Raw genomic sequence first — 14,593 nt, forward strand, 5'->3', positions numbered from 1 at the left:
CCTACATTCCAATTGTTGCAAACATTACGTGTGATAGGGCATGGAATTCATTTGGTGAGATGGCTGCACCAGGGCCTAAGGGCACATTGGGAGGTCTCGTTGGCAGCACTATGGAAGAAATGGGAGGCGTATCTGGCACGAGAACTAACTGATAAAGAATGGGAACAAATTCTACAATACTCCAAGCAAGTACCTCGTAATGCTATATTCAAATGTATCCAATTCTCGATTATGCATAGAGCATACCTCACACCATGTAGGATGCAGGCAATATAGCAGTGTCTCCTCCGGCTGCCCCCGTTATTGATCACCTGATGCAGGCCTGATACATATGCTGTGGTCATGCCCCTCTCTACAAGGGTATTGGGGTGCAGTTATGACAGGACTATCACACATCTTGGAACGTCCCATTAGGCCCTCTATTGAGGCCTGTATATTAAGCATATCTCAGATTCCCAAAACAGCAGTGGTACTGCGCCGTTTCATAGATCTCTCCTTAATACTGGCCAAAAGAATGCTCACTATGTGCTGGATGGCCCACTCAGCCCCAAGGGCATAGGAGGAAGACATTCAATGGGCCACTGAAGAAACGGAGGCTTTATAACGTGAAGAGTACAGGGGGCTACGTAAAAAGCTAATCTCCATGGACTGGGCTCACTTATTGGAACAATTAAAGGCTCATGCTAATGATCACTAAAGAAGTACTGAAAACAAACTCACTCAATTAGATTTGAAGGGACTTCAAAGCGAAACCACTTTCGACAACTGAATGAAAATGTTATCTGTTCCAGGCCTTCCCTTCCTTTCCTTCTCTAAATGCCCTCTCCATAATATACAAAAGTACCAATCCACCCAGACTAACGAAGTACGTTTGCATTGGGGTGGTGGGAGGGGGGATAATGGGTTTTCAAAAGAAAATGTCATACCACAACAATACCAACTGAGGTTGTCATATATAGTTTATTGCCAAGGTATAGGTACTGAAGCACAGTATTGTACAGGTTCACAAACAATAGCAGGAATAGTATGCATTTTGGTTAAAGGGGACACTTCATCAGGAACAACAATAATTGAATGTACAATGATGTAACACCTTACATGTTATATCATACTGTTCTATTATATGTGTAACTGTTAAAAGCATGTAAAAACAAAATGTACATATGCTATTGATTGTGACACAAGTCCTCCAAAGGAGAAAATGCATGTAACCTGTGATTATATATTTCTGAAACTTTAATGAAAATGTGTGTAAAAGTAAAACAAAACAAAGTGCTACATCATGGTCAATGGTGACAGCGTGAAAGTTTTTTTTTTTTTGTTGTACTTTTAACCACACTGCACAGCAGATACGATGATAGACAATTTAGGTGGAAAAAGACATTGATGAAGCTAAATAAGAGAGCTATTTGGCTTTGTCAGTTTTTTGGGACATAAAAAGATAGGATAGCCCTATCGTTTTATGTGTGGATTTCCCCACCACGACTGCTGAGTCTCCACATTCATAAACTAACTATTACATTGCAGTTTTGTGAATACTGAAAAGGAGTAAACTTACACAAAAGTATACGTTTACTTTTGTTAATCAGGCCCTCAGTCTATTAGCTAATTCTTCTTCATGTTCTACATGCACTGATGCAATTAATCACAATAATAAAAGGACAGTTTATGATGGTAGCTCAAAAGATACTTCCAATCTTAAACAAAAGTATGAAAAATGGATGATGGGTGAACTTACAATGTAACTAACTCAGACGCTGTAAGCTACCTTTTAGCGCTTGTTTCACAAACAAATCCATTAGTTTAAGACTTTGCATGTAGTGATTTATTGATACTGACCTGTTTGGCACTCCTTTCAAAAACGACAAATTGCTGGCAGTGATCAAGTCTCCTCTTTCGCATTGTCCAGTAGTGTAGCACACGGTTCTCTCGCTGAAACAGTTCATTTAAGGTGTCTACAAAACCAAGTAATTGCATTTAAACTAAGAATGCCGCAATATCGTTAAAAAACATATACCAAACATACAACTTTCTTTCGTACAACTGCACATCAACCTTTTTTTTTTACAGCATTCAGTAATAAAAAGGATAAGAAATCTACTGCTGCAATTGCAACTATCATAATCTGAAACCCAGAAAAATCCAAGAGTCCAATACATAGCTTTTATTAAAGCTTTCCCCAGCCTCAGTTCAAAGATTAGATTCCTGGCAAAACTCAATCTCAAGTCCATACTTTCACAATATGATGGACTTTCAGATCAGAAGTCTATGATCGGAGGTCTGTAAGGGATGAAAATGAGTGAAAGGTACAGTCCCAATGACAAGGTAAAACATTGTTTGGACAGTACCGGCGTTTTAACAAAAGTTGTACTACATTCCATTTCTTTAACATTGGTTTACAGGTTGAGATCTCCAATGGTTGCAGGTTTCTGAATTTTCCCTCCCCAACTCAGTCCTTGGGATAGGATGCTTCCTAAAGCACAAGTTACTTACCTTCGGTAATGATATATCTGTAAGAAACAGTAGTTCGTATTAGATTCCTTACCTTAGAATATCCCCAGGCGTCAGACTGGATCCGGAAGTTTTTGCGTAGCAGTACCCATGCGCGCCGGTAGGCATCGTTCGCGGCTCCGTGTCCGTCATCGGCGTCGTGATGACATCATTGGAGTACTTAGACGCCGCCTCCGCGTGCTGACGTCAGTTCTTATATACAGCTTTTCCGCAACAGAAACGCATAGCCATGATAAAAACCAACACTGGTGCCATGAAACTAGGGCCCTGAAAATGGATGACCTTAATCCTAGTCATCGGTTCGCAGAACAGGTAGGATGGGTGGGGCGGTAAGGAATCTAATACTAACTACTGTTTCTTACAGATATATCGTTACCGAAGGTAAGTAACTTGTGCATCTGAAAGAAACAGGTTAGTATTAGATTCCTTACCTTAGAATAGATACCCCAGCAATACCAACCCCGGTGGTGGGTCTGCAAACCAATGATTACACCAGAAAGTCCTGGAGGACGGAACGGCCAAAGAAGCCATCCCTCCGGACTTGGCTGTCCAGGCAGTAGTGTCTTGAAAATGTGTGCAGCGAGGCCCACGTAGCTGCCTGGCAAATGTCCTGCAAGGGGAATCCCCGGCCCAGGGCAGTAGTAGCCGCCATGGCCCGAGTGGAATGGGACCTCAGACCAACAGGAGGTTCCTTTTTAGCCAAAAAGTAGCATGCCTTGATGCACAACACGACCCACCGAGAGATGGTCCGTTTGTGCACCGCCCGCCCCTTCTTTGCTCCCACGTAACCAACAAAAAGTTGGTCATCCACCCGAAACTGGTGTGTGCGATCCAGATAGAATGACAGCGCACGTTTTGGGTCCAGACGGTGGAGCCGCTCTTCCTCTTTAGAGGGATGTGGAGGCGGAAAGAAGGTGGGCAAGGTGATGAACTGCCCGATGTGGAAGGCTGTGACTACCTTGGGCAGGAAAGAGGGTCTTGTACGCAACACAACCTTGTCCGGATGGACAGAAAGGAAAGGAGGTTTAGAGGAAAGAGCCTGGAGCTCACTCACCCTCCTGGCAGAGGTGATGGCAACCAGGAAAGCAGTCTTCAGAGTAAGAAGGCGAAGAGGACAGTTATGAAGTGGCTCAAAGGGAGTGCACATCAGGTAAGTTAAAACCAGCTTCAAGTCTCACCGGGGCATCACGAAAGGAACAGGGGGGAACATATGAGTGATGCCCTTCAAGAATCTGTTAACAATTGGGGACTTGTACAAAGAAGGCTGATCAGGTAGCCTCAAGAAGGCGGAAAGGCCAGGAAGGTAGCCCTTGATAGTGCCTAGAGCAGAGCCCTGCTGGGCAAGAGAAAGAAGGAAGAGGAGAACCTCAGAAAGGGGGGCAGAGAGTGGATCCACAGCCTTTGCTGTGCACCATGCCACAAATCTTTTCCACCTGCAGGCGTATACCGACTTTGTGGAGAGACCCCTGGCTGCGAGAATCACATTACAAACTTCAGGAGGCAAGTCAAATAGCCTCAACTGTCGCCGCTCAATCTCCAACCATGGAGGTGGAGACTGGACAGGTTCGGGTGGAGGACCGTCCCCTCCTGCTGTGACAGAAGGTACTCCTGAAGAGGCAGACTAATCGGGGGATCGACTGACATGCTGAGTAGCTTGGGATACCAGTATCTGCGTGCCCAGTCCGGAGCCACAAGGATGACTTGGGCCCGGTCGCGTTTGATCTTCTTCAGCACTCTGGGCAGAAGTGGTATAGGCGGAAAGGCATACAACAGACCGCAACTCCACTCGCGACGAAAAGCGTCTCCGAGCGAGTGCCGCCTTGGAAATTCCAACGCGCAGAACTGATGACATTGCGCGTTCTCTTCTGTGGCGAATAGATCTAACCAAGGCTCTCCCCACTGCTGAAAGAAGCCTTGCGCCACATCCGGGTTCAGACGTCATTCGTGATCCATCATGCACCGACGGCTGAGTTCGTCCGCCCTGGCGTTCAGAGAACCTGCCAGGTGTTGAACCACCAGGGTCACGCCCTGATGTTCCAGCCACTGCCAGAGGCGCAGAGCCTCCTGGCATAGGGTCCACGACTCCACCCCGCCCTGTTTGTTGCAGTACCACATGGCTGTGGTGTTGTCCGTGAACACCTGCACTACACTCCCACGGACAGAGGGGAGGAATGCCTTCAGTGCAAGACGGATCACCCGTAGCTCCAGAAGGTTGATGTGGAGCCGGGACACCGCCTGAGACCTGAGGCCTCTGATCTCAGCCTCTCCCATGTGGCCCCCCCATCCCTGGAGGGAGGCGTCCGTCACAACTATGTGCTCCGGTTGGGGTAGGAAGAGGGATCTGCCGCTGACCCAATCGCGGTCCGTGAGTCACCACTGCAACTGTCTTGCAGTGCCCTCTGAGATCAAGACGTGGTCGGACAAGTTGCCCTGATGCTGGGCCCACTGAAACTTCAGGTCCCACTGCAGAGCCCGCATCCGCCACCGGGCGTGATGCACCAGAAGGATGCAGGAGGCCATCAGCCCCAGAAGCCGCAGCGTCAACCTGACCGAGACTCGGAATAAAGGCTGAAAGATCGGAATCAGAGCCTGAATATCCCAAACCTGCTGTTCGGGAGGATAAACCCGAAACTGCGCTGAGTCTAGAACCGCTCCGATGAAAAGGAGCTTCTGAGAGGGACACAGGTGTGACTTCGGCACATTGATGGAGAACCCCAGCAGGTGTAGGAGGTCGGCCGTAGTCTGGAGGTGGCTGACGACTGTCTGGGGCGAGCCCGCCTTCAACAACCAGTCGTCGAGGTAGGGGAAGACTGAATCCCCTAACCTGCGCAGATGAGCTGCGACCACCGCCATCACTTTCGTGAACGCTCGTGGGGCGCTGGTAAGGCCGAAGGGGAGCACGGTAAACTGAAAGTGCTCGTGGCCTACCGTGAAGCGCAGGTAACGCCGGTGGGCCGGCAGGACGGGGATGTGAAAATAAGCGTCCTGCAAGTCCAACGCTACCATCCAGTCTCCAGGGTCTAGGGCAGCTAAGACCTTAGCCAATGTCAGCAATCTTGAACGTCTTCTTCCGGAGGAAGCCGTTGACGTTCTGTAGGTCCAAGATAGGGCGTAGGCCCCCTTTGCCCTTTTTGGGTACCAGAAAGTAGTGGGAGTAACAACCACACCCTACTTCTGGCCCAGGAACGCGCTCGATGGCCCCTCTTGTAGAAGTTTCAAGTGATCCCCGACACGCGGTGGTACTGCGGTGGCATGGCTGGAGGGGACACCTTGAAGGGGAGGGAGTAGCCCCTTCGGACGATTTGCAGCACCCACCTGTCCGATGTGACAGTGCGCCAGTAGTGGTGGTGATGGCGAACCCTGCCCCCCACTGGTGTCACATGGGCCTGAAAGCACGGACTAGGAGGGTTTTGAGGAGGATGCTGCGGGGTAGGTGTGGACTGGCCTCACCCGTTGTCCCCGGCCGAGCTTGCCTGCGGTTTACGGACCTCAGTGAGGAGATTAGTCCTCACAGCCGCGACGGGGAGCTCAAGGCCCAAGGCCTTGGCCGCCCTCATCAGCACCACGCTATAGGCAGCCCCCTCCTCCGTAGCCACGCTAGGAGGGGAGACAAAACCAGTGTCGGGTGAAGTGTCCAGACCACTGGCATCCCCAAGCTCTCCTGTCCAGTCCGCAGAAGACTGACACTCACGTGTCCTAGGGTCCTCAGACCCCTCCCAATCCCCGTCGTCACCCATCGCCTGGTACTCAGGCTCAAAGGATGGGGCCGGGTCATAGAAGTAAAAATCTCCCATCAGCGGCGAGAGCGGCGCCGCTCCGACGCCGGACCCGAATCGAGGGCAGGACCAGGGACGGCGTCGTCCTGGGAGGGCGCCGGGGGCCACACCCTTGGGGCCGGCGCCGGCGAGGTCGACCGGCTGCGACCAGGATCCGGAGCCAGATCGAGTGGGGCCCTGCGGCGTTGGGACCGAAGTGGCCGCCGGGGCCGAAGCACCTGACGGCGCCGGGGCCGAAGCACCCGGCCCGCGTGGGGACCCAGTCAGGACCGCTTGGCCCAAAGGCGCCGCGGAACCCAACGGAGGAGCGAGCGACTTCATGGCCATGAGGAAATCATCAATCTCCCCCGGCGTCGTGTTCTGCCCAGGGACCGGCGGGTATGGAGCAGGCCGCGACACCTGCGGCTCCGGCGGAGCCGCGTGGGCGGTGTCACCTGAACCCCCGGCCACATCGCGCGAGCGTCGGGGGGAGTCAGAAGAGCGATAGTGCCTCTTCCACTTCTTGTGCCTTTTACCTGAGTACTTCGAGCCCGAAGACTGATGACGACTCCGGGAACTGTGGTGACTCTGGCCCCGCGACCGGTCCCTCGACCTCCTTTCGGACCGGGACCTCGAGCGGCACGGGCGGACTGCCGAAGCTCGAGTCGCTTACTGGACCGCTCCCATCTAGCTTTAGACGTCAGGCCCCGGCAGTCGGAGCAGGACTTGTCGTCGTGGTCCAGGCCTAGACAGTGCAGGCACCGGCGATGGGGGTCGGTAACGGACATCAGTCGGTTGCAGTCGGCGCAGGGCTTGAACCAGGTCATCCCTACCGGCACCGTCGGAGTCGAGAGACTTCAAAAGTAGATCAAAAAGGATCGTAAAAAGTTAGTCAAAAATTGACTAGGGTACAACTTTTTCCGGATCTGCGCTTATTATTATTATTATTATTATATTTATTTTTGTAGAGCGCAACAGCTACCCTAAGGTTTCCCGGCGCTAAGAAAGAAACTAAAACAAAGTAATAATGGAGAGGAAAGATAGTGAGCAAATGGATTCTGTTTATTGGTTAAACAACCATGTCTTCAGGTTTTTACGGAATTGCAGATAGCATTCATTTTTACGGAGTTGAAGTGGGAGCGAGTTCCATAATGAGGGGGCCAAATAGGAAAAAGAGCGACCTCCCTGTCTAACTCGTTTAATCCTAGGTACCTGGAACTTATGTTGAGTCGAGGAACGTAGGATTCTGGGGGGGACGTATTTCTTAACCAAGGAGCTCAGATAGGCAGGAGCCTTATCAGCTTTGATTCTATGCATGAAACACAGAGCTTTAAATTTTGCTCGTTGTTCGATCCGGAGCCAATGGAGGTTCCGGAGATCAGATGATGTAGGGGATCTTTTTGGTAACATGCATATCAGTCTCACAGCTTCATTTTGCACTGTTTGTAGTTTTTTAATAACATCCTTGCGAGCTCCCAGGTATAGGATATTACCGTAGTCCAATCTGGATGTGATTAGAGCTTGGACCACGGTTTTTAAAGTGTCCTGGGGGAGCATCCACCTGATTTTTCTAAGCCACTTGAGTATGTTAAAACACGTGGCTGCCACTCTAACCGTCTGATGTTTCATGGACAGGTCTTCATCAAAAATTATGCCCAGGTTGCGAGCGGTACTAGAAGGGGAGGGTGTAGGCCCCATCTGGGAGGGCCAATGTTGTGGGCCCCACAAGGAGGCTTGTTTACCAAACAGAAGTAGTTCCGTCTTTCCTCCATTGAGTTTTAACTTATTCTCATGCATCCAGCTGGCAATATTGGTAAGGCCCAAATGGAGGGAGGATGGGTTTAAGTGTGCATTTGCTGAGAGAGAGTACACAATCTGGGTATCGTCTGCATATGAGTAGATTGTCAACCCAGATTGTTCTGCTAGGAAGGCAAGGGGACTGATGTACAAATTAAATAACAAAGGGCTAAGTATTGATCCCTGAGGGACCCCATAAGGTTGATTGTTGGGTTTAGATGAGGATGTGGTAGAAAAGACCTGAAAGGTTCTTGCTGGCGCGGAAAAAAGAAGAACTGACGTCAGCACGCAGAGGCGGCGTCTAAGTACTCTGACGACGTCATCACGGCGCCCACAACGCCGACGACACAAATGCAGAGCTGCGGACGACACCTACCGACACGCATGGGTACTGCTACGCAAAAATTTCCGGATCCAGTCTGATGCCTGGGGATATTCTAAGGTAAGGAATCTAATACTAACCTGTTTCTTTCACATTTTACTTGTGGAAGAAAACACTTGTCCCTTTGGTGCCATGCAGTGAGGTGACAAATAATTTTACCGCCTTTCAGCAAATCTACATAACGGGTTTGAAAGTAGCATGAAGTTGTGCTTCCAGGGTTGATAATTCCCTGGTCTGTGCACACCTTTAACCTACATGTTTAAGTGTTTTCACCAACTCTTCTCTAATCTTTTCCCACACTGGAAAGGTAGAAAATGTAATACTGACAAGGGCAGAAGTAAAACTTTTACCAGGGTGGAAAAAAGGGGTTGTAGCGAAAGTCAACTTGCCAATGCCCAGGGGATTTTCATGTGAGCAAATGTACACATGCATATTTGTTCATGCTAAAATGCAGTTCAAACCTATTCTAGGAGCATGGTTTCCAGGCTTACTTCTGTAAATTCTTGTGAATTAATGACAGTAGTAAAGCTGCACTAAAGCACGGACATATACCAGGAGGACAATTGAACTGATGGTCCTCGGCAACGCAGGGGTACTCAGGCCCCTGGCCAGGTGGCCACGCTGCCTAGTGAGCACTCCAGTCCTGAGAACTGCTATTCAAAATCTCAGCTTTTGGATGAATAAGGAGCTTACCATGGATACCCAGGCAAGGAAGGCGGCAGGTACTTGATTTGGGTTGTTAAGAATGCTCCGGAAAATCCTTGACCTAATTCCCGTACAGCTAAGGAAAACGGTCATACACTCCCTGGTTATGTCCCGCCTGAACTATGGTAACTCGCTCCTTTTGGGCGCTATTAAGTATGTCATCAATAAGTTACAGCTAGTCCAGAATGCAGTGGCTAGAGTTCTGTGTCAGATTCAATGAAGGAATCGGTGAAGAAGCATCGCAGACAGCTACATTGGGCTCCCGATGGAGGCGAGAATTAAGTTTAAAGGACTTTGCCTCACTCATAGAGCCATAAACAACAGGGCCCGGCAAGTTCAGAAATCTAGTAGGCCTGTACCTCCCTAGGAGAAACAGGAGGTCGGGCTCTGAGTGATTGTTAAAAACTACCAGAATTAAAAAGGCCGGGGGGGCTGGGAGGAAGTGGGGAGAGCTTTTTCCCCACCTTGCGCCCAAGCTAAGGAACTCCTTTCCTAGGGAGATGAGATTCACAGCTTCAGAATCCATCTTCAGGAAAAAAACTAAAAACCTGGTGGTTCAATGAGTGCAACTAACTTCTTCTTCTCTCGCTTCTCTGTGTTCATGCTTAGCGCTGGAAGGCCTTCGGGTAGCCATGCGCTCTACAAATCCCAACATAACATTTGATGACTTTCCTTAAGAATTGGGACCCTAATTAGTTCTAGTGTTAGCGAACATCAATTATTTGAATTACAATTACATATTGCTTAACTTCACTGTGAGTAACAGAGTTCTGCTGTTTCACATTAGGCACATTGGCATACAAATACGTTATTTTTTTTCAGTGCCAGGGACTCCTATGTCACCATTGGCTTTTCAGACAAATTGTTTTGGGGGGGGGGGTTTATCCCCTGGGTTTTTTTACATTTGAAATGGCCCCCCTGCTCACACAACAAAGCTTTACAAAACCAATGTCAAAACAACACATGCACTGACAAACCCAAAAAGCTGATAATCAAAGCCAGACTATTGGCTTTGCCAATAATTTTATATTCATGTTTCCCATAATTTTGCTGAAACTGGCTTGACACTGACTTGGCCATTATTACTATTTTTCTGTGGAATACTAGCATTTATCAAACAAGTTTTACTAAATGATGCTTCAAATAAATCTCTTAAGAATGTTATATTTATGCATTCTAAATTGTCTGAAATGAGCTTCAAATAAATGGTACCTGTAGGAGGCTGGCTTAGCATATCGTGCACGCTTATTTAAGTGAAGCACCTTGCACTAATCCAGACAACTCTAATGGTGATTTTAGAGGTCTTGAACAATCATTAAAAGCTCTCTAAGTGGTAGCTCTGGAGAGCAGCCTTAGTCCAGAGGGAGTGTTAAGCAGCTTGTTTTACTAGATCTAATCATGTAGTGTAGAATAAATGAAAAAGAACCACACAGTGTAGTTATAAAATGATGTATATTTATTACACAACACCCACTAACACATTAGTATATCTCCTACCTGGAGATATCAACACAAACACACACAATACTTCAACTGTAAACAGGTAAGTAAGCACAATACACAGTGGTCTCCAGGGGGAGACCAAACCATATACTAAGAAGGTGGAATGCATACTGCGACCGAAGTCGGTACTTGGACCAGAAGACCCAGACGAGTTGGGGACACAAGGAACCACCCAAAGTAAGTCCCCAGGAACCCCAGGGAGGCTGTGTGAAGAGTGTAAACCGCTGCATACCAATTAGAAGTCAACGGGGAAGTCACAGTAGCCGTTTTGAAGAAGGAGGACACTTCCCAGTGGACCCGGGAGAAACCCCATGGAAGACAGAAGGCTGGAGAGTCACCCTACCTGTGGATACACTAGGAACCAGGATACCTACAACAAGGAAGGCTGGTGCATAGGTGCAAAGTAACGTTGGAAACCGCCGTAGACCACAATGGAGGACTTCAGTAAAGATGCTGCTGGCGAAGACTGCAAGAGTTCGGTGGAATCCAAGGGTGGATTCTTGAAGAGAAGAAACTTCAAGCTGAGGGGACAGAGTCTATGCCCCTTGGTGGTGACCAGGAGGCACGGAAGAGCAATGACCACAGATGACGGCAGCAGCAACAGATGTGGAAAACTATTAAGGAGCAACTTTTGCAACAAAAAGGGATCAGGAAAGTCCAAGGGACTCACCAAGTGCAGGAGAGTCAGAGCAGACCTAGAGTAAGCAGGGAAGCCCACTGAAGCAAAAGAAGCCCCTCCAGGGGCCCACAGGCCGAATTAATAGGAGTTGCAAGAGGACCTTGAGCAGCTCACCAAACATGAAGGCCCACGGTGCAGAGGATGCAGTGAGGATAAAGATCTTGGCAGAATGGGTGACTAGAGCTTCTTGTAACCTGAGCATCTCTGGAATGCAGAGCCAACACACCTTGGCAACGGCAAGTTGACGTAGTGCACAGCGGTTCGGTCCCAGCAGTTACGACAAGGGAAACTGGCCTCAAAATTGCAGAGAGGACAGGTCAGGCCTCAAGGAAGATGCAGAACCACCACCTGTGTTGCTGAGCCTTTCGAAGTCCGTGGGACATCAGGAGCAGCAGACCGTTCAGCTTTGTTGCGGTGCCTGCAGATGCAGGGGAGTGACTCCTTCTGTAGTAAACGTATCTAGGACCCTTTTTAAATGTTCCTGATTTATGCCCTTATGTGGTTATAACAAAACATATCCTTATAAAGGCATAAGAATCATATCCATATTAAGTCATAGCCAATGCAGTCCAAATACGGCAAGGCTACTCCCATAGACTCCTAGAATGCATAACGCGTTCTTAAACAAACCATGCCTCCAGCAGCCCGGGAATTCCCCCAGCTTCTGTATTGATTTGTCCTAGAACTCCTGGAGTCCTGAAAGAACTGCGAGTTCTTAGTGACGTCTTATGTCCAACCTTACGTCAAACTCGGCACCTTCCAGGTATAAATATACCAGCATCTGCCCTAGCAAGACACACGGTGGTTTGGAGCGGATCAGCTATCTACTTGCCCGACGCCCTGCTGAGGCAAGCGCCGAAGGAAGCCGACCCTCCCAGTGACGCACTGAGAGAGATACTGTCTTTTCTCCTTCTGAGAAATCCAGCTCCAGTGTTTTCCGGTCACCCTTGCGGGTTGCTAGGAGATCGAGTCCTGAGAGAGAGATACAAGACCTCCTTCATTCTATAACCAAGGTACGGGGCGGATTAGACCCTTAGAGAATTCTTGATTCAGATTCTTGGCAAAAACTATCTTAACTTAAACTGCCGCTCACTTACTCCTTCCCACGTACTAGACTTAGGTACACCGGGGTAGGAGTATCTTAGAAGCACCAGTTGAGTACGTTTAGTCATGGTTTTATCTATGTATATATTTTATCTATTTTAAACACCGTATGGCTTAGAAACCATACCATGCTTTTACAGTATTATTTCATAATACTCGTTTTACTGTACGCACTTTACTTTATGACAAGTATTGCAATTGTGGCAATTCACTTCTCTTGCATGAGAAAGAAGACTGTTCAATAAATAACCTCCTTTATTGAAAACGCCCGTCTCTCTATTTCTCTGCGCTTCTGGTGAAACTAAGCATACATGATTGACTGAGTGAAATAGGTATCTATTGTTTCCGCGACTCTTGAGATATACTCCTTATCCTGGAGGGAGCAAAGTTGTCATGTTTAAGCGGTTGTCAGAAACTAATCCCTTCTTGTCTATTCAGGAAAGTTAACATGTTCCTGTTTACTCGAGAACGTTTCTAGTGACCTCTGAGCTAGCTGGCATTCATAATTAAGTCTAATATATTCAATAGAGACCTAGTCGACTAAGTCCTAAGTCTAAACTATTGTTTATGTTATTCCAATGCACAGAGCCTATTGGGAATATAGGAACTACACTACACTTCACTCCAAGGGAGATTACTTCAGGTGTCCTTGATGCCCACAGGTCTGTTGAAGATCCTGGATGAAGCACAGGCAAAGACGACAAAGAAAACTTGCAAAACAGCTAAACCAGGAGCAGCAGGAGTTTTCTATTATGCAGTCTCAGTTCCAGGCAGAGCACAAGTGTCCAGACGGTCGAAGAGTGACGTGCTTTCAGTCTTGAGTCTTGTCCAACGACAAATGTTAGGACCCACCTACAGTAAGCACTTTTATACCCTAAGGAAAGGGTTAGGACAATTCATGGGTCCATCACAGAGGAGGGGCAGAACAGAGGGGAGGCTGCTCCCATGACCTTAGTCCAGTTTCGTGCCCGAGCGGGAGCCAAGGGCTCCTAGAACTGGTTCTAACTAGAGTATGCAAGGAGGGCACCAAACGCACCCTTCAAAGCAGTCTGGTGGCACTGGCAAGCACCTCCACCTCAGCCCAATACACTAACTCCTGTCTGGAAGGTGGTCACACCTACCTGTGACAGGAAACCTATTGTTCTACCTTCCCCCGCTCGCGCTCTGCTCAGCAGCAGGACGGCAGAATCATGTTTGGGGTCGACAGCAGATCTAGTTGTTACCGGGAGTACTGGGGACTTCCCAGAGGAGCCCCCCAGTGCACAGAATCATACCTCTAACACCTGCAAGGGTGTTGGCGTATGATTCCACCATCAACATGTTTGATACCAAACACGCCAAGGTTCGGCACAGCCAATATATAGTTAGCCATTGTGTAATGATGCATGGCCACTATAAATATGAAAATAGCTGACCGCACTTACAAAGACTGGAGATTCGACTCAGGGGTTTGTAGGGGGTGTCCTGCTCATGCAGGGCACCCTCCCACTTGTAACCTAGCAACTTGCCTTCAGTATTGAAAGGCCTGCCTTAGGGTTGACTTATAGTTTTTAAGTGCAGTGACCTCAGAAATAAGGAAACATATCTGTTGTAAGTGGTGCTAAGACCAGCTTACACAGGCTGCAATGGCAAGCCTGTAGTCACAGTTTGAGTGGTTGCTCATGGGTGGCATAATTCAAGCAGCAGCCCATGGGAGACCCCAGGTGAACCCATGCCCTGGATACCTTAGTGCCATTTAATGGGACTTACATGGGTACACAAGTAGCCAATTGTGGAGGTACTAAAGTACTTACCATGACACATTTAGGGAGGAAGAACAGTGGCTGGGGTCCTGATTAGCTGGATTCCAGTCAGACTAGTAAAAAAGACAATACTGACACCAGGAAAAAGTGGGGGTAACCATGAAAGCAGATCCTACTTTCATACAGCACCTTAAAGTGTATAGTAGTATACAAAAATGTTTTTTTTCTAGTTTCATATTTTTTGTGTTTATTTTGATTTGAAAGCAAAGAATCATCAGTCTTTCTTTGCAGCTTCTGCACATATTTGCATCTAATCAGAGAGCATTTTGGGAGCATTATAAGTAGCCTCCTAATGTTAAACTTTGCAAACATGTCTACATATTTTTATACTGAAACTGCTGACAGTAGTGCAAAC

The 14,593-nt window shown here is 48.1% G+C and overlaps 1 protein-coding gene across 3 annotated transcripts in view; it reads right to left on the reverse strand.

The window, feature by feature from the left end:
• TRIO (trio Rho guanine nucleotide exchange factor) overlaps nucleotides 1-14,593 on the reverse strand; it is a 4,034,553-nt gene that overhangs the window by 2,462,515 nt on the left and 1,557,445 nt on the right. For all 3 annotated transcript variants that reach the window (XM_078687660.1, XM_078687659.1, XM_078687661.1), the window contains exon 20: nucleotides 1,840-1,955. In XM_078687660.1, the coding sequence (XP_078543786.1) occupies nucleotides 1,840-1,955 (116 nt within the window). The remainder of the gene's footprint in view (nucleotides 1-1,839; nucleotides 1,956-14,593) is intronic.

The sequence above is a fragment of the Lissotriton helveticus genome, chromosome 4_1 (genome assembly GCF_964261635.1).
Source record: "Lissotriton helveticus chromosome 4_1, aLisHel1.1, whole genome shotgun sequence".
NCBI classification, from domain to species: domain Eukaryota; kingdom Metazoa; phylum Chordata; class Amphibia; order Caudata; family Salamandridae; genus Lissotriton; species Lissotriton helveticus.